Source organism: Ipomoea nil, unplaced genomic scaffold (assembly GCF_001879475.1).
Source record: "Ipomoea nil cultivar Tokyo-kokei standard unplaced genomic scaffold, Asagao_1.1 scaffold0317, whole genome shotgun sequence".
Taxonomy (NCBI): Eukaryota; Viridiplantae; Streptophyta; class Magnoliopsida; order Solanales; family Convolvulaceae; genus Ipomoea; species Ipomoea nil.
Window position 1 is genome coordinate 6,151,217 of NW_017616745.1, and position 20,665 is coordinate 6,171,881.

General features: G+C 35.6%; 2 protein-coding genes across 6 annotated transcripts; both read left to right on the forward strand.

The window, feature by feature from the left end:
• The first annotated feature begins 1,786 nt into the window (after positions 1 to 1,786).
• LOC109171275 (ATP synthase mitochondrial F1 complex assembly factor 1) lies at positions 1,787 to 6,030 on the forward strand. 4 transcript variants are annotated; one of them, XM_019320346.1, is made up of 6 exons: positions 1,787 to 2,032; positions 2,498 to 2,514; positions 2,545 to 2,887; positions 3,765 to 3,844; positions 4,339 to 4,397; positions 5,356 to 6,030. In XM_019320346.1, the coding sequence occupies exons 3-6, from the start codon at positions 2,579 to 2,581 to the stop codon at positions 5,658 to 5,660; spliced, it is 753 nt and encodes a 250-aa protein (XP_019175891.1). In that variant the 5' UTR covers positions 1,787 to 2,032; positions 2,498 to 2,514; positions 2,545 to 2,578; the 3' UTR covers positions 5,661 to 6,030. The 4 variants fall into 4 exon arrangements, with proteins under 4 accessions (XP_019175891.1, XP_019175898.1, XP_019175905.1 ...); XM_019320353.1 differs by lacking the exon at positions 2,498 to 2,514 and having other exon boundaries at positions 2,546 to 2,887; XM_019320360.1 differs by lacking the exon at positions 2,498 to 2,514 and having other exon boundaries at positions 2,555 to 2,887.
• Positions 6,031 to 8,025: 1,995 nt separating this feature from the next.
• Positions 8,026 to 15,439, forward strand: LOC109171232 (apoptosis inhibitor 5-like protein API5). 2 transcript variants are annotated; one of them, XM_019320320.1, is made up of 16 exons: positions 8,026 to 8,199; positions 8,321 to 8,485; positions 9,157 to 9,256; positions 9,347 to 9,412; positions 10,013 to 10,110; positions 10,196 to 10,270; positions 10,551 to 10,700; positions 11,984 to 12,049; positions 12,136 to 12,201; positions 12,402 to 12,512; positions 12,800 to 12,889; positions 12,972 to 13,078; positions 13,906 to 14,020; positions 14,109 to 14,174; positions 14,306 to 14,367; positions 14,744 to 15,439. In XM_019320320.1, the coding sequence occupies exons 1-16, from the start codon at positions 8,113 to 8,115 to the stop codon at positions 14,928 to 14,930; spliced, it is 1,611 nt and encodes a 536-aa protein (XP_019175865.1). In that variant the 5' UTR covers positions 8,026 to 8,112; the 3' UTR covers positions 14,931 to 15,439. The 2 variants fall into 2 exon arrangements, with proteins under 2 accessions (XP_019175865.1, XP_019175864.1); XM_019320319.1 differs by having other exon boundaries at positions 8,029 to 8,199; positions 14,264 to 14,367; positions 14,744 to 15,426.
• Positions 15,440 to 20,665: the final 5,226 nt, after the last annotated feature.

Consider the following 20,665-nt stretch of genomic DNA (forward strand, 5'->3'; position numbering starts at 1 on the left):
ATCTATAATTATGGTGAGTGGATTAATTGCTTGGGTGGTGCTTAGTCGGGAGTTGTTTATGTTAAAGTTTGTTAACTGGGTCTTTATTTGTCTGTGCATCGGCACTGTGGCCCAAATCTTGGGCTATTTAATTCAAATCTATTTCCTTTATTTTAAGTTATTTTTGGTTAGACATTTTATTCTTTTCCTCATGCTAAGTAATTAATGAGAAGCTAAGAAAGTGAGTAAGGCAAGAATCTAGCATAGAAGCTTAAGGAATTTGTAAGGAAATTAGATTGTTTGAACTCTTGGATGGTTACAAATGATCCCCTCGATGGGTATTTATACGCATTCCACATCCTCAATATATGGTGGAGATCTACTTAATCCTACGGCTAGAATTTACTCTCTATAATCCTCTCAAAATCTCTATACAAATTTGAGAATTCTCTAAGGTTATATAATGTTCTAAGCACGTCTATACAACCTCTAGTTGCTATGTACATGTCTCTAGACTTTTCTACAAACTATGAGATGCTATGTACAAGTATAAGAAAGCTCTAGAGCGATGTAGCAAACCTCGAAATCTCGTAGGAAAGCTGTACAGGCACTACATCCTCCCCCACCTAATTTGGTGACGCCCTCATCGCCTTGTAAGCTTCCAATTTGTCTTGAAACTGCCACAAGTCTTCCTCGGGCTCCCATGTTGCTTCGGACTCGGGCAATCCTTTCCATTTGATGAGGTAGTGTGTTTGAGGTGGAACTTCTCTTTTACGAATTACCTTTGATGTGAGCACTTCGTCTATGTCTTGATCAAAAGACTTTGTTACTACAGGTGGTGCTCTTTGAGATAACCCCCAGCTTGGATCCTCCATATCCTTATGATATGGCTTAAGCATGCTCACATGGAAGACTGGATGAATTTTAAGTGAACTTGGTAGGTCAAGGTGATAGGAAATCTTACCTACCTTGGCGACAATCGGGAACGACCCTTCATATCTTCAAACTAGCACTTTATGTAAGCCTCGAAATGCCTTGAATTGTTGCGGAAAAAATTTGATGAGGGTTAGATCCCCAACGTTATATTCTTGTGGCCTCCACTTTTTGTCCGCCCACTTCTTCATACGTTTGTGAGCCTCTCTAAACATGAGCGAGCTAGATCGACTTGTTCATCCATGCTTTGCCCATCTTGACCGCTCATGGACTATGCGTATCTTAAAGTGGGGTGATCAAAGTATGAGGAGTTAGTGGTTTTTGCCCCATAACGATCTCGAACGGACTCCTTCCCGTGGCCTCACTCTTTTACAAATTGTAAGAGAATTGGGCAATATCAAGCAACTTGGCACAATCTCGTTGGTTGGCACCCACAAAGTGTCGCAAATAACACTCTAATAGACCATTCACCCTTTCGGTTTGGGGGTGAAAGGTAGTAGAAAAATTGAGCGTTGTAGCTAGTATCTTGAATAGCGTCCGCCATTACTTGCACATGAAACGGGGTCTCGATTGCTGATTATGTTCCTTCGCAAGCCCTAGTACTTCACCACATTATTGAAAAATGCCTATGTCGCTTCCTCTGTTGTGCACTCCTTTGTACATGCCTACATGAGATGAATGTCCCATACTTAGAGCGCACTCCGCGCTCGCTGGGGCGCGTTAGTGGCGGCCACTATGACTTCTAACTGTTGCTTTCCTTTAAAAAAAAAATTGTCTAAATTTTTTTCTCTCTCTCCTACATAACTTCATAAAATATTGTGCAAAAACTGAACAGATAAAATCAAAATAACATGAATCAATCCATTTTAGCAATCAAAGTCAACAGCTACGTGGACTATGATCCCAAAATAGCATAGCCCTAATCCCTTATTCCGTTCTTGGGCTCTCGGCTTCTCTTCTCCACTCCACAGCCACATACGACGGTTCACCGCTTCTCCCTCCCTCGTCTCTCACTGAGACTTCACTTCATCGATTCAGGCGTCTCAGCGTCGACCATACGGGACTCAGGCACTCACTCAGCGGCTCTGCTTCACTGAGTCACTGTAATCCAAGGCTCAAGGTAAATTTTTATTTCTTACATATTAAAATTAAAAGGGATTGCATACATTATATTCTGCCATTGCTGCTACTCTCTGGATTTCGTACATTAAATTTTTACATATTTCATACAAAATCGTATCTTGCCCACTGTGGACTTTGTTGTTGGTGTTTGAAAATTAATTCTGAAGCCTGGACAGTATGTTATTGGGTTGAAATTTTTAATTTTTCTTTAATTGTTCATTAATATTTTATGTAAATTTTTGAGAAATAACCAAAGGAGTTGCTGGGTTTGTATCACTGTGTTTGAGAAAATTAATCCTGGAGTCTCAAGTATTGCACAATAGAATTTTTAATTATTAATTGTGGAATAATATGTTAATCTTTCAGCTTTTCGCTAACTGACATAACCGACCGGAACCTATTGTTTTTCTGGCCGGTTATAGCATTTACTTCCGTCTGTTATGATGGTGAAAATTTTCAATAGGTTTTACAGTTTTTTGGTCGGTTAGACTGACCGTTTGCTCACCCTTAGACTGTTCAGTCTTGAAACTTTTAGGACTCCATAATGCAAAGGTTACTAAAGATTGCCAGGCTGTCACGTCCGGCCGCTACTTATTTTTGCGGCCATGGTTCATTTCAATCCACGGTGGCGAAGCAGCACCATACCATTTCAGTTCCGCGAGGGGTTTCTGGTAACTTGCAGAAGAATGCTCTTCCTGGCGATTTGTTGAAATGGGGGTCGCTTGGGTTCTGTAGAACGTCGAGATTCGCCAATGGGTTCACTCCGCTGCAGCTGAAGCCGCTTGACTCGATCATGAGCGTGGAGAGGGCAAAGAACAAGTCCGCTGAGGAACTTGCTGATATATGGGATGATGTAAAGTTTCCTACTTTTCTCTAGTTTTAGTTTCTGTTAAACCAATTATGTTTGGGTTGTGATCTCTGATGCTGGTTTTTGATTCTCCATATTTTAGTTTCTACTGCTGATTAGAGTCCATAAGGCTTTATTATGATTGCTATAATAAAACTCGAAGAAAAGAATGTGCTTTCTTGTAATCTGCATTGTATGGTTTTCTTTCTACTAAGGGGAAGCGCTACTCGAGAGTGGGCACTGGAAGCTCGCTTTGTGACCGAGAGTGCGCACTGGTGAAGCCAGCTTTGTGAGAGGTCTGAAAGTGGGCCTTGTGACCCTAGCCACAAGGAGGTAAACCAGCCTAGGTTGCTCATAGCTGACCGGTTCAAACCGAGAAGGCTAGGACCTCACGGTTACCAAGCTAACTGCTTGACCAACTCGGCTGGGCTTGCCCCTTTATAAGGCTTTCTTTCAAACCATGGGCGATATGGGATGTTTAGGAAGTGCATTCAAACTATGTGGGAATAATTTTATCCTTCTGCATTATTTTCTTGAAACTGAACATCTTTAGTGGAGTGGCATTAAAATTGTATGGAGTAAATGCTTTTCAGAGTTCAGATGGTGCTATCAAGAATAGTTAACACCTTTGTCTTTTGCCCCTCAATGTTCTGATCTTGAATGTAACTAGAGGTCATAGTGTTCAGGTTCCATAGCTAGGAGCATTGCCGAGTGGATGATGCACCCTTTACTTTAATTTGGATGTTATGTTGCATAAAGTGTCTGTTTTCCATGAAATGGTGCATTGCATTTTGATTGAAAAGACTTCACATGTTGTAAGATGTTTTATGTATAGTAACATTCTTTCTGTATTTTCTTTTTTACTGGTATTATACTGTATCAGTACCACTTGGGAAGAGGTCACATTGGAGTATCGATGACAGCAAAATTATACCATCTATTGGAGCAAAGATCTGGAAGTTGGTAATCTATTCACAATTTCCTGCTCAATGTCAACTTTTCTTATTTATAATTGAGTTAATTACCGAAATAGTCCTTGACTATAACGAAATTACCGATTTGGCCCTTGACTATTTTTTGACCAATTAAGTGCTTCAACTTTAAAAATCTGGACCAATTTGGCCCTCCGTTTATTTTTCCATTAGACATCCGTTAACTCGGGACCAAATTGGTAATTTTGCTATAGTCAAGGGGCCATTTCGGTCATCACATGCACTATTTTCTCCGAAAAATTAATTACTAAAATGGTTCCTTGACTATAGTGAAATTACTAATTTGGTCCCGAGTTAACGTATGTCTAACGGCAAAACAAACGGAGGACCAAATTGGTTAAGATTTTTAAGGTTGAGGGACTTAATTGGTAAAAAAAAATAGTCAAGGACCAAATTGGTAATTTTGCTATAGTCAAGGGACCATTTCGGTAATTAACTCTTTATAATTCTATATCCGTCATGCAGCCGATATTTTGTGATCCCACTGTGGAGAGGGAGTGGATACTCGACAATGTTTGTGCAAGGTCAGAACTATGAAACTGATCTTATTATTGTATAGTATGTAATATCTGGCAAAATGTCAATACTTTCACCTTTTTTTTTTTTTTTTTTTTTTTTTTTTTTTTTCTTTTCTTTCTGTTTTAAGCCATTTTGTATGCTTAAGAATGAGGCCTTTTGCCAGTAATGGCATTTTAATTTACTTCATAAACGAATCATGCCAGGGCTTAAATTGTCGGTGACTCATAAGGCTCCCAAATCACCAATATCTGCTTTAAAGTTTAAACAGTTGATTATATGAATATATGATTGTCTAGAGTACCGTACTTTAACTGAAACTCTTCTCCCGACTACTTATGCATAGCTATTCCTCTCCCTGTTCTTCAGTATGCCAGTTTGCTTTTTATTATCCCGCCATCCTGGGGTGACAAGGGTGGGTGTTGTTCCAGTCGATACCAGAGAAGGGAGAGAGGCCCGCTTTTATGGATCTTTCTTCTGCCCGACTATTTTTTATTTTTATTTTTGGTCAGACCACAAGGTGTCCTGAGCAGGCTCTAACTGTAGGAGCCACATTTAAGCCCGTACTATACTCAGACTAATCCCTATTCGCACCGGCCCAGCCCAATTAAGGGGCAAAGTGCTGGCCAGATTGGTTTTTCCATACGAAAGGGGGTTCGAACTCTCGACCCCGCTATTCTTAAGGGGCAAAGTGCTGGTCAGATTGGTTTTTCCATACGAGAGGGGGTTCGAACTCCCGACTTCTGCCCGACTATTTATGCTTAGCTATTCTTCTCCCTGTTATTCAGTATGCCAGTTCGCCTTTTATTATCCCGCTATCCTGTGTGACAAGGGTGGCTGTCGTTCTAGTCAATACCCGAGAGGGAGAGAGGCTCGCTTTGTATAAATCTTTCTTCTGCAGTTATTTGTTGTGCAAGAGATAAAGGGACTAAATTTTCTTCTTCATGCCTGTTAACATCTGTGCAGTACAGACACCGCACATCCTCATCACGGGTCTCGAGGACTACAAAGCAAGAGGAACACAAGCCGCCCCATACTTCACCATTTCTTATTACACAGAGTTTGCGGAAAGCAAGGACCTGGTGCTTGTAAGGGGAGATATCGTCTTCACGAGCAAACTCACTGATACCGAAGCGAAATGGCTATTGGAGACTGCACACTCTTTCTATCTGAACGATACCAGGTACAAACTCGTCGAACGCTTCAACAAAGAAACGAGGGACTTTGAGTTCGAGGATGTTTTGCGAGCGCTGGAAATGCCCATCTTGTAGGCGAAGCAAATGTGATAAAAATATTTCCCTGCGAGCTCTGAGCCATTTGAAATAAGGCGAGTTCGGTTAGGTAGCTGCCAAGGTTGCCTGCAACTTGAAGATGCAGTCTTAGATTATCCACAATGTTTCATGGGAGGGACAATCTCTGAAATGCCTTCAAAATCCTTCAAGGCTTGAGTTTATTAACTGTATTCATGGCATTAGTGGAACTTGTTGATTAGATTAGTGAATTTTACTATGAATCAATTAAATGAACATTGGCCAAATTAGCATTAAAAAAATTTGTATGTTTCAAATAAAGGAGAGTGACACTTTTATCTCTCACTTATGATTTGTGTATGAGTTTAGTCCCAATCAACCACTTTATTAAGTGGCAAAGTATTTTTTTTTTTTTTTTTAATACTACTAACTCTATTATAATGTACTAATGTAGTATCTGTTTATAGCTACTTTCTTAACAAATTGAAGCACAAAGAGTTAATATCACCCTTCACTAAGGTTCGAACCCACAACCTTCATTATAAGGGAGCAATTTGGTGTCATTGAATCACACGGTCCTTGGCAAGTGACAAGTTTAGTTCTAAAGAGATTGAATCTTCAAGGGTCCTTGGCAAGTGACAAGTTTAGTTCTAAAGAGATTGAATCTTCAAGTTTAATAATAACTGAAAGACTAAGTGGGTGTTTGGTAAATGGCTGTTAGCTGAGTGAGTTCGAACTGATTTTCTCAAAAAGCTGATCGAAAATACTACTTTGAACAACTTTTTGAATTTTAGCATTTTGAAACAATAAGTTATTACAAAAAGCTAAAAGCTAATTAATCGAACACGATCAGAGTCTATATCTACACTTCAAATAATTAAATGATTAAATTTGCACCACCACTGGACACTGGTGGTGGACTAAAAGTTTTCTTTTCCTTTAAACAATTTACGAAAACAAACAAATCTCGATTTTAGTTCTTGACTATTATAATATTGTCACAATTAGTCATAATCTTTTAATTTTGTCTCATTACATAATTGGTTTTCATTTGTTTGTCACAATTAATCATCCGTTTAAATTTATACCATTCAACGATTTAACACATAGGGTTAGCGTGTAATTTCATCATTCAATTAAAAGATTTAACGAGAGATATAATGAAATTAAATATTAGAGCAAGAAGCTTGAATGATTTATGATTAAATTATATGTTATCCCTCATTATTAAATGTTGGATGACAAAAATTTAAATGGAACACTACTTAAGACAAGCAAATAACATTAAATGATGTAATGATGCAAAATTAAAAGAACAAGACTAAACATGTAAATGCTAGAGTAGTCGATGACTATAAGAAAACAACACTTTTGGTTTTTAAAATTATACGGAGTACTATTTTGTAAATTCAATTACTATTTTCAACGTGACTATTTTAGTAATTTTACAGTAGCTATTTCGTAAGTAATGTAGCTTGATATCTTTGGTTATGAATTTATAAAATACCACTATCTTAGATCAAATATATTGTGCTTTCAAAAAAAAAAAAAAAACAAATATATTGTGGTCTGATATCATCACTATTACCTTGCATATAAAAGGTCTCAGGTTTGAATTCCATCTTAATCAATGATTGGCATAATATTATCTCGAATAATTTGTGTTAACTCAACATTATTGTGAAATGAACTACTTTACCTAAACAAAGTAGCTACATCACGTCGGCACGAGCTTAACTCACTGGTCTGGTTTTGAATCTCAGTAGCAACAGTGATAGTGTGCCAGCTCTATGTTGGCCCTTTTCGGTGAAGAAAAGCAAGGATGTCAATTTTAGCCTGAACCAGATGGATTGACCTAATAAACCCTAAACTGATAAGCTCGATGGCTCGATAGGGCTAGCTCGAAATTTTATGGGCTAGTCTGATACCTCTTTCCTTATTAAAAGTTATTCTTTATTATAGATTATAGAAGTAATGTGAAACATAACAAACATGGAACTTATAGGTTTAGATCAGATCGGAAAAATATACAACCCAACTTGTCTAAAACAAGGGCATTTTTTAATTGCTTTAAATGTGTGTACCTATAAACCCGACATTCCGACAATCCGTAGTTTAGAATTAAGACCAACTCTAACTCGACTATAAAATAATAAAATAACCGATTAATCCGAATTGATAAGTTCAACCGAGCTAGCCCGAACAGAGCGAGCTGGCCCGATTGACAACCCTAAAGAAAAGTAGCTACATCAGTTGAAAATCCCAAAATTAGGATACGAAACATTACACTAATACGGAGTAATTTTTAGATTACATTAAAATACCTTTTGGTTTCCTCACCCCTGAAGAAAACTTGAAACCCTCTATTACATTGGCTAAGTCAATGAATCTTCATACTTGAATTGATTGCGTAAATTACCAATCTCCCACTACAGAAGAAGCAGCAGTGAGTAGTCTGCTTGAGCGAGCAAAAATGGCAGACGCATCGGACGAGGCCAATGACATCGAGAAGCTCTACGAGTATGGCGAGCGCCTCAACGAGGCCAAAGACAAGTCCCAGGTCCGTACGTTTATCCTAATTCCGCCCCTTCCGATTCGCTTCCCTCATCCCTCGTCTTCCTAGGGTTTCCACTTGATGTGTTCCTGTGTTTGTGCTAATTCGGTCCCGATTTCTTGCGTAGCAAGTGGAGGACTACGAGAGTATACTCACGGCAGCTAAAAGCAACAGCATCAAAGCCAGGCAATTGGCTGCGCAGCTCATTCCCAGGTTCTTCAAGTACTTCCCTAGCTTGTCTGTCAGCGCGGTAGATGCACACCTCGATTTGTGTGAAGCAGAGGAGCTTGGGGTCAGTCCTTCCTCATCTCTTTCTAGTTATTTGGGCGCCTTATTGTGTTTCTATTTATAAGATGGGATTTTGTTGTCAAGTAGGTTAGTTCCAATTGGTTGGGTAATGTAATCTTGAAAAAAAAAACCTTGCTTATAGTGCAATTCATTAGGGGCTAAATTGAATGTAGGGATTGTTGATTTATCATCTTCTTCGAGGAAGAAATTCTATGAGTATTGGGCTTGATGTTGTGGTTAAATGATCACCATTTACCATTAAGTCATGTAGCACAAGGCATCAAACCTCTTTGACAACAAAGATTGTTACATTCAGTCATTCACAGCACTTGTATGTTGTGGGAGGCTACTGAATCTCATATTGTAAGAGGAACAATATGGCATGGATTGTGTTACACTTTCTTTTAACATATTATTCAAAATAAATTATGGTTTGCATCTTTCACCATTTTCATGCAGTTTGTTTCTTGGTTGTGCTTGTTTTTTCTTTTTCTTTCTTAGTGTTGGTGGTTGGGTGTGGTAGACTGGTAGGAGTATGCTAGTTTTGTCAAGTGATACAATTCTGTTAGTTCCTGAACTGCATATGAAGTTGGTGAGCTGTTAATGACTACATTTTGTCTAGATGTTTTTTTGGGTGTTTGTTTTTGAATTTATTTTTCCATCTACCACATTCAGATCCGAGTTCAAGCCATTCGTGGTCTTCCTCTTTTCTGCAAGGATACACCGGAGCATCTTTCCAAAATTGTTGACATACTTGCTCAGCTTCTTACTGCTGGTAACGAATTTTTACATATTCCATTCTATTTTGAGATTATTTTGAAAAGTTTTTGGAATTTTATCTCCTAGTATTTTGTGATTCTTGCAGAAGAAAATGTGGAACGCGATGCGGTACATAAAGCCCTTTTATCCTTATTGAGGCAGGATGTGAAAGGTAATTTCATTTATCTTAAAGATGCATATCTTTGCACTCTTAATATTAAGTTCAAATTTAAGATCAAGCCTATTCATAAACATTATTTATCATTACCAAATGCCCTATTCTTTTGTTGGCCTCTAACAGTGTGCTTCTCAATCATTTTTCCATATAAACATGTGAAATAATTGTTATAAGGTAATATTAAATTGTTCAACATAATTATTTTCTTCCCACTAAGAACTCAATGGTGCTATACCTATGTGGTTGCACTATTATTATTTTTTATGTTACAGGTAAGGCATGAATGGAATAGTCAAATCTAACTGAAGCAATTTCTTGACTTTGAATAGTCAAATCTTACCTCTAACATTTGAATATTCTTTTAACTGTGTGAATACTTGACTTCCACTTTATTTTAGCACTAAGTTTCATTTCAATGTATTTAGATTTAGGATGTCAATAGTTCATTTCATTTAATTGATGAACCACTAGTGAATGGGCTTAAACTTTGACTGTTAAGGGAACTGATTATCTTCTTGATTCAAAGCCAAACTTTTTTGCCTAGAGTCTTTTATATTTTTATCTGAGATTTGTTTTTATCAAATTTGGTGCCAGCTTCATTGACAGCTCTCTTTAAACACATTGAGAGTATTGATGAGCAGATGACTGATGAAAATCTCCGTGAGAGGACATTGATATTTATTAGAGACAAGGTAATAACACCTTTGATTTGACTTAAGGTACATTTATGTATCTCCAACCTGCATGTAAGTGATTTCTCCATGACATTATGCACAGGTTTTTCCTATTAAAACTGAGCTCTTGAAGCCCCCAGATCAAATGGAAAGACATATAACTGATTTGATAAAAAAGGTACACCAACACTTCTACTATTGTCTTCTAGCTGCTTGGATGAGGGTTTCTTTAATATTCTAGCTTACAGTTGCTTCTGCTTACTATATTATAGATCTGTTATTTCAAAGAGTTAATATGGACCTATTTTTGTACCAAGTGAAGAATATTAGCAGTAGTAACAAGTTGATAATAACACAAATACATTAAATATCAGATAAGGAACTTTTTTTTTTTTTTTTTTTTTTTTTTTTTTTTTTTTTTTTCGTTAGGAATACAATATAACTCAGTTCTCTTTCAGAGTCTGCAAGATGTGACAGGAGCGGAATTTAAAATGTTTATGGATTTTCTTAAAAATTTGAGCATTTTTGGAGAGAAAGCACCCCCGGAGTGTGTGCAAGAACTTATTGAGATCATTGAAGGCCAAGCTGATCTGGATGCTCAGTTCAATGTAAGCAATTATCTTGCACTCACAATCCCCTTCTCTCTCCCCCTATACTGTCTTACAAATGCAGGGTGTTGTGTACACTCACAAAGGTGGTCATACATATTGAAGAAATATACTTTGGACTTATAAGCAACACATGCTCAGTGTAGCCTACATCTGGGTTTCTTTGTCTTGTCTTTTTCATCGAGCCTTTTGATTAGTGAACCTCTTAATATCCTTAGATGTCATACTAATCACAATGCACTTTAGTATCCACCTGATAAGCTCTGTCTTTGTCTACACTTTGGAAACATATTTTACTGTGCCTAGTTTTTTCTAACGGTTGGATTTCAGAGCAGCACATATGTTCTTGATTAAGGTTTTTATACTGGACTGATAATGATAGTATATGGGATTATGGGATCATAAAATTTTAGGTGATTTCAGTCACCATATGTGCTAATTGCTCTACTTATAGTTTCCAAAGTTCCATGGTGCTATGTTGTCAGGTTCAGGTAGATGGGTATGTAGATTTTGAAGTTGATCTTTTGATCCTATGTAATGAAGCATGATGCTTCATCTGAACCTTGGATTCATTTGCTTATTGTTTACTAGCTTATTATTCCAGAAATTAGTTTGTTGATTCCTAAAAAGATAGATGTGGTAGAGATCAGGTTCCAGGTTTTTTTTCTTCTTTGTTAATTCTATTTTGAATATGGAGTCATCTAATAAATTTATGAGGTCTGGAGATTTTATTATAAAGGTCATAAATGGGAGAAGGCTGCTGCAGAGCAGGTCTAAATGTTAACAAGTCGGCTGGAGTTAAAATCAATATCAATTTGTGAGAGAGCTGCATATGAACACTTGCATTGTTAATATGAATTCTTTTAAAAAAAGAGAGAACAAGAGACAACAGATTGATATTAATATTTGAATAATTTGGTTTCTCCTTTATATCTTAAGTAGTTAAGTGTTTGCTGTGCTCCTTTAATTGCTACAATCTAAGTTGTGTTTGCCACTATAATTTCTCTTTACATGGGGTCTCCTAGCTGCTTTTCTTCTTTTAAGGGTAACCAATTCTAGTTTCTAACATAATGGCATGTGAACTTGATAGTGATAGGGGGTATTTTAAGGATGAGAGAAAGAATTCTAATTTTCTAGAAGCTCCTAATTGAGGCTTGCTTTTTAGGAAAAGCCTCTTTTCTAAGAAGGCAGCAGCCTGGTCTTCTCTGGGGCTTCCATCCTCCCTTTGGTTCAAAATTGTGAACTGAATGACATACATTATCTTACTATCTTTTGCTGTGTAGGTTGATGATGGAGACCACATTGATAGATTGATATCATGCTTGTATATGGCCATTCCATTTTTTGAGGTTTGAGATAATGCTTAAATCTTTATTAACTGTTATCTTTCTGTAGACAAATGTTTTAACTAATTGAACTTATACACTGCATGCAGAGGGGTGCATCAAATAGCAAGTTTCTCAACTATTTGAACAAGCACATTTTCCCTGTTTTTGATAAGGTAATGTCTTAGAGTTGACTATTTCATTTAGTATTCATATTTCATCATAGGAAGGGATGGCCCTTTAATTTTTGGGTGACTGAAACACATTTTTGTAAAGATATTTACTCATGATTCTAGGAAGAGGAGTTACATTTGGTATTCTAACATGTTCTGAAGGTTAGTTTCTGAAGTTTGTTCTAACCTCTCTTCTCTGACAGCTTCCTGAAGATCGAAAAGTGGACTTGCTCAAAAACCTTGCAGAGAGTTCACCATACACAGCACCTCAGGATTCGAGACATATCCTACCCTCAGTTGTTCAGCTCCTAAAGGTGATCAATTAGAGCCATAATTTTCATCCATTATTACATCCCTGATATCTTAGTAGTTGTTTTCCTTGCATGGAAGCATAGATGATTCTCCTTGTATGCCAACTCTTTTATACAAAGTTACCAAATCTCTCAACTCTGTCATGTTCATATATCTACAAATCAAAACCTTCTCTGAATATATTATTATTTTTGGGAGGATCTTATGCTTTGTTTCAATTTTTCCCTTATGATACTGCTTTCTTTGTGATTGTGTTCTGAGTACTTGACTCAATAACATATTAATGCAGAAATACATGCCTCGAAGAAAAGCCGGAGAAGAGATGAACTTCACATATGTTGAATGTTTGCTTTACACTTTCAACAATTTAGCTCACAAGGTATTTAAAATTTAATTGACACTTAAAATATATGGATTATCTATAAGTGTTGAATACTTATTTAGTCTTTGTGGTTGGATAGGCTCCAAATGCCACTAATAGCCTGTGTGGTTACAAAATAGTCACTGGCCAACCATCAGACAGGCTTGGGGAAGACTTCTCTGAGTGTTACAAAGATTTCACAGAGCGGTACTTCATTTTTCCCCCCTCTATTCTTTCTTCTTTCCATTTTGGTGTTGTGAATATTGGGAAAATAGTTAATTCATCACAAACACACTTATGAATTCACACAGTTTTGATAAATAAAAGAAATCTTATGGATAGTTAAAAAAAAGGAACTGTCACACTTAAGAAGAGTTGAAGAAATTTCAAAGTCACGTATAGAAGATCTATCATATATAGTGAGGTTCAGTGCCTTAACGCGTCTATGGCCTAGTAGCTTGGATCGCCTGGGAATTATGAGAACCTGCTAGTTTTAAGAATGAACAGCTTTAGTGAAGCAAAAAGATAATGTTTTGACGGTTACGTGAAAGTGAAATATATGCTGATAAGAATTCTTGATATAATTGTAAATTTTTATGTGCAATCTTATCAGAAACAGAATGAGAAAACCATAGTCACATAATCATCTCTGTTGAAAAGCAGTGGAATTTCTATTATTAAGCTTCAGAATTGAGATTACACAAGGCCACATCATATGTAGTCATTCAAATGAGACACAAGAGTAAATGATAGGGCTGCTCAAGGTAACTACTACTGACATACAAGACTTAGGAAAAGACAAGACAAAATACATCAACAATATCAATGAAGCAATTAATGAAAAGTGAATATTTTACATGACATTGTTGGAACTACTAATTGTTTTGGAGGGAGATAATATGTGTCAATTAGGGTGATAGGCTGATAGCAGAAGTTCAGAATTCAGATAGCTTTGTTATAACCTGTGGCAATCACCCTTTAGTATACTGTCTATCTGCACGGGAACTCATTGTCCTTTTCTTGTGCTGATTCAGGTTAAAGTGTGTTGAAGACCTAGCTAGGGCCACTATAAAGAAATTGACTCAGGGAATGGCTGAACACAACAAAGAACTAGCTGCAGTTAAAACTGATGAAGAGAAAGCCAAGATTGTGAGTCTGTTCTCAAAGCTTTTGGTATTTCTTTTTAGTCACTTTATAGTATATGTTGGAGAGTAAAGTATGTTTTTTTTAACTGCAGAAAACTCAAAAACAGAATGCCACAGCTGGGTTACGAACCTGCAATAACATATTGGCTATGACACAGGTGACTGGAAGACATTATTATTTTTCCTAAATATTATGATCAGAAATTGGTTGTGTTTCTAACAGTATTTTTTATGACTTGCAACTCAGCCTCTACATTCAAAATCACCTACATTTATTGGGGACAAAAAGGTCAATCTTTCCTGGAGGGAAGTTCCAAAATCCTCTGCACCATCAACTGCTAAGGCGGCTGGGTATGTTAAAGCTCTTCCCATGTTCCTTCTTAAGATGGTTTGTGCTTTTGCAAAAAAAGTTTATTCAACTTCTTGTGTTTGTTCTCATAGTTGAATCATATCTCCTAGACTAGAAAGCACCACTGACTGCATGCCAATTGAATTATCACATTTTCTGGGTCAGACAAGTGGGGAAGTGCATTAAGTTTAATATATTCTGTATGAACACAAATACACAATCAGATATTCAGATGCCACAGTTTGTCCAGAAATGAGAATTGAGTGTGTGATTTGTCAGCGTTTTTAGACTTAATAATATTTACCCATTTTTGTGTATGGAACAATCTAGAAGGGTTGTATACTCATTTTGGAGATATTCAATCTATTTTCTCTGCAGAGCAAAGCGATCTGCTGGTGCTGTCAATGGTTCCAGCAATATGGGTTCAAAGAAGGGCCGTGGAGGTGGCAATCCCCACCAGCTGGTCAATAGGGCTTTTGAAGGTCTGGGATATGGTGGTAGAAGTGGTGGAAGGGGCAGAGGTCGGGGACGGGGTCCACGCGGTAGGGGAAGAGGATATCGCTAGGTATGGTCCCAGCGACATTGTAGCGATTAAAATCTGCACTCAGAAAGCTGATTGGAGGAGTGAAAAATGTCTGTAGATGCAATATTATCAGGAGGGAGAAGCTGATAACTTACTGAACTGGCATCACTATATTTTCCGAGCCACATACATGGTTTGAATACTTGATACCCAGATTCCCGTCATTTTGCAAAGTTGAAATTTATTTCCTGCAAGGTTAACTGGAGACACCCCATCCAAGAAAAAACACTGGCCACACAATGTGAGGAAAATTATGTCGGAACCTTTTCTAGTAACGTTGATAATCTTGTAATTCTTTGTTGTATCCATGGTTATGCACCCTTCTCTTGTGTACTTAGAATTTGAGCACTGAACTGATTTCTTGACTGCTGTCTACTGCTATTAGATTTTGTGCCTTCGCGGAGTACTTGATAATATTATGGTAATGCTACTTACTTTGGTTATAAGTAGGTTTCTCATGGGACTAATGAACACATCACATCGTGTTTGTATCACTTTTGCCATTTTCATAGGAAGATAGATGATGTTTTACTATACATATTCTCATTTTATGCTTTACTATGCAACGAGTATTATTAGTTATTGTAGATTATTCTTATGGGTGTTTGGTTCAGGTAATCTGAGTCTGGTAATGTTATATTACCTTGTTTGATTCAAGTTATGATATTATTTGGTAATGTTATATTACATCAAAGCTGATATGACGGTAATGTGATTACCTTGAATTATTTTAACTTTGTCCTTAACTAATAATAATCATAATAATAACAACATATATAAAATAAATATATGTTTAAATAATTAAATATATATATTTATATATTTATTTTTTATTAATATTTTAGTATTGATATACATTCATACATATAAATAAATAAATACATATGCACATACATGATTTCGTGAACCAAACGCTGCTTAGGAAGATACTTAGAGTGCATTTACTAATGAGTCATTTTATACAAATGAACATATAAATTAATTGAGTTTTTATTTTTTTGAATGACAAGAAAACTTGTAATTACTATTTATACTCGAGGAATGAGGTATGCACTAGATAAATTTTATTTTTATATAGTAGTTCTCAAAATTAGGGATTTTTTTTTTTTTTTACTATTTTATCATTTTTATATTTGATTTTTTATTATTATTGTAAATTTTTTTTTTTGTCACATTTGGTCTTTTTATTCAATTGGTTTTTTGTCAATTCTTTATGATTTATTGATTTTTATTAACATTAACTCCAATATCAATCAAGGACCTTGTGGTGGTCTATTGGTATTAAGTTGCTCCCCTATGTGTGGGAGGTTGTGAGTTTGAGCTTCATTGGAGGTGGACTATTGACTCTTTGTCTTTATAAACATATACTAAGTTGTAATAGAGTCAGTAGTATTAAAAAAAAGACTTCGATATCATTTAGACACCCGAAATGCTCTTTCAAATAACAAACATAATTGTTATGTAGGTGATTTTAGCAAATGTTAGATGGAAAATTAATTAGAATGATCAAATGTGGTTAGGGATGGCAATGTGCCCCGTCTCCAACGGGGATCCCCGATCCCCGCCCCGAAAAAGACGGGGATGGAAAAAATTAACGGGAACGGAGACGGGGATACCCGCTCCATCCCCGTCCCCGTCCCCAAATATATATATATATATACACACACACACACACTAACAGTATACTATATATAAATGTGTGTAATGAAATATATATATGTTTTATAATTAATATTGACACAGTATATATATTCTATACTAACAGTATAAAATATATATACTAATTAATGTTGATAGAGTAACTAACAAAAAAAAAAAGAGGATCACAAATAGTAAAGATGAAGATCGATAATGACAATGCTACTCAAAATAGAATTAAGAAGGCTTAAAAAAATTCTAACCAAAAGTATTATTTATTTATACTATCATTTTTAGACTAAATATTTAGACTATCGATTTTACAAAGTTACAAACATTTATTTTAGTGACAATTATAATGAATCTCCTATATTATCTTAGCTTGCATCCATATACTTTGATTAAATGAACAAATTTGACATTCAATTAACTTCTCCTATATAATCGTGCATTGATATATTTTGAAATATTTATTTAAATATAAATATTGGGCATAAGTCCATCTGCGCAATACATGTGTAAAACTAGTATATATATAGAGCAAAAACCATTCCTCTCTACGCTAATCAATAAATAATGAGTTATTGTTTATGTCACAAAATTTGACTCTTATCCACTAAAAACATGATTCATGATATTTAAATAAACATAATATAAGCCAAACACTTTGTGCTCATATGACATCTCCCATGTGAGAGGTCATGAGATCGCCTCTCAATGGAGGGGTTGTAGTATATTTGAACAGATACTAGCAGCATTCAAATATATATATATATATATATATATATATATATATATATATATATATATATAAACGCATAAAAGTTAATTTTTCATCAATTTACTTAACAATTCGCTTATTAACTATGTTAAACTAAATTTTTTTCTTCCTATTTTTCATTGCTCCCACTAATAAGAAGGTGTGTATCGGATCCATCATTATACTAGTGTAGTGTAGTACAGTTCATGTTGTTGCGCATGTGCTGTTAGGTTTTAGTGGAGGAGCTTAATTGATTTATCAAAACAGGAAAGATACAACAATAATTCATTCTATGCATGTGCATATATGTTTCACTCAAAGTGCAACACTAGCAAATAGTCCTCATCAGCGTAAAACAAATCTTCTTCCATATTATTTAGTCACGAGGAAACCAGTAATCACTATACGAAAATGTGCAATAAATTTTTTTTACTCTTGCGTAATAGTTTGCATATATACGACACATGATAGAGATAAATCGTACTAATAAAATTCTGTGCGATGAGTTTGATTGAGAAGTAGGTAAGAAAATCATGTTTCACCCACTCTACTACCATTCCGGAGTATCTTCTTGTTAAGGATATATGTGGCTGACGTTTTCTATTTTTGTATTTGTTCTAGTTATACTCCTTTAGAATAGCTATGTTAGATTAGTTGTTACAACTCCTTAGCTATTAACTACATGGTATCAGAGCCATACTCTCCATAATATATATATATATATATATATATATATATATATATATATATATATATATATATATATATATATTCCCCTTACCCACCTTGTGAGTTCATGACCTCCCAATTTGTTGTGACCACCACTGATGTTATTCAGCTCAATGCTCCATCCAACTTTCCTATCAAACTCACCCCACACTTCTTGGGGCAACATTACTGTTACCATTCTTGAATAAGTAATATTAATCTCACTTTTTAAAATATATTTTTAATCATTGTCATTGCATGTCTATTGGGGCAACATAAATTAGGACGAATAATCTTGTGTAAAATTGTTAGATGAGTAATACATTTTAATTAAAAGTATTATAAATCTTACATAAGAATTATTCACTGTGACATGACATTTTTCTAGTTTTTTTTCTCCTCTAATCCCTTGAAAATACACCAAACATTTTTTTTTATATAACCCAAACCCCCAAGCAATTGTGCATACAAAATGTGCAACCCAAGCTTACCCAAAGGAACATTACTTGCTCTCGAAGAGAGTGACCGAATAAATAAAATATAATTCTTGAGCTCGTTGCACCCTCTCGATCAAGCCCGAAATATTAGGCACAATACATTAATGAAAAATATTATGCATACTCTCATTTTCTACTCCTAACTTCTACTTCACCTTCAAATTCTAAATGTACACTTTTCTAGAAAACCAGGGATGGAGTCACTGTGGGGGCAACTGCCCCCCTCCAACCACCCCATCCCTTTATATATATATATATATATATATATATATATATATATATATATATATATATATATATATATATATATATATATATATATATATATATATATATATATATATATATAGCATTAAAGTTTATTTAAAACCTATATTTGTCTTTTCTTCTCTCATTTATTTTATCTCTTCCATCCATTCACAAGATAAATTAAATATTTTTAGACTATTTTTTATGAATTATTTAATTGATAAATTAAATATTCTTTTAGTCTACTTTTTATGAATCATTTAATACATAGATAAGGGTCAAATAAGCTCTCAAACTATATTGATTTGTGCAATTAGGTCCTTCAATTTCAAAAAGCTCCAATCAGAACCCCAAACTTATATATATATATATATATATATATATATATATATATATATATATATATATATATATATATATATATATATATATATATATATATATATATATATATATATAAGTCCAATTAGCCCTATTTTGCCTGTTGCCTTCAGGTTACCGGTCAACTACTTAATGATTGGATTTTTCAAATTTGATTTGACAAGCTGATGTGGCTTTCACATATTTTAAAAAATAATATATTAAATTTAATCTAATTTTTTAATAATAGTAATCATAAATTTTTTTTTAAAAAAAAAAAATTAAAATCTTCTCAATTTTATTCGTTGTTCACCATCCACGCGAATGATCACCGCCCACCGCTCGCTATCAGCGGCTCACCGCACACCTGGAAGAAGAAGGCAATGACGGCGGCAAGCAAATGGAGCAGCGGCAGGTCGGCGGTTGCAATAACGCAACAATGGTGGCTGAAACAGAAAAGCGTATTTTCATAATAACAAAGAAAAACAAAAATAAGATAATAATAATAATAATAATAATAATAATAATAATAATAATATGACATGGCATTAACTTGTAAATAATTTATAAAAAATAGGTAAAAAGGGGGTTTTTTTTTTTTTTTAAAGGAACCATCAAGGTATATATTAGAGATATGCTGAAATAGAATCCGGAGGGACACATTCCCAGTACATATATAGGAGTAGATAGATCAAAAGCAGAAGAAGCTAAAGTATGTGCTATAATATTATTTGATCTAGGAATAAAATTAATCGAACAAAAATCAAATAGAGACATAGATGATCTGCATCCATCTATAGCATAACCAACATATGAGCGAATCAGTGTAGTGGCAGAAGATAGATAATGCTGAAGTGTCTGGCAATCTGTATAGAGCTTTACAGACCGTTCACCACGACCCCATAACCATGATAAGGCTTCTTTGCACACCAGTGTCTCGACCATTAACGGTGAGGAACAATTTGAAAGGGTTGCAGCGTGAGTCGAAATATATCCACCTCCTCCATCTAAGAGAACCGCCCCTATTGTAGTTGTGTTGGACGCGTGGTGGTATCCAGCATCCATGCGGCATACTCTCGGCTGCTGGGTAGAGGTGTTGGCAGCGTCCGGCAGTGGTATAGTGATGTTGGCAGTAGCCGGTGGTGGTGCGAAGGGTATAACAGCAGCAGCCGTTCCAGAGGCCACGGTAGTGGCAGGTGGCAGGTGTGCGGACGGTGGCGAGTGCACAGTGCGCCAGGCGTGTAAGGCGGCCATAGCGGACGCTAAGAGTCTCCTCGGCATCGGCAAAATGGCTTCCCAAACCGCCCCATTTCTTGATCTCCAGATATAATAAAGAATCGCAGCTGTGTACATAACACCATCAGTATCAAAAATATTCAAGATTGCACTAAACCAATCATGAAAAACATTTGTAACAATGTTGAGGATTGTAAGGTTGGATTGGTTCCAAACGGATCTTGCATAATCACACAAGACTAATAAGTGCATAGTATCCTCATGCAAAC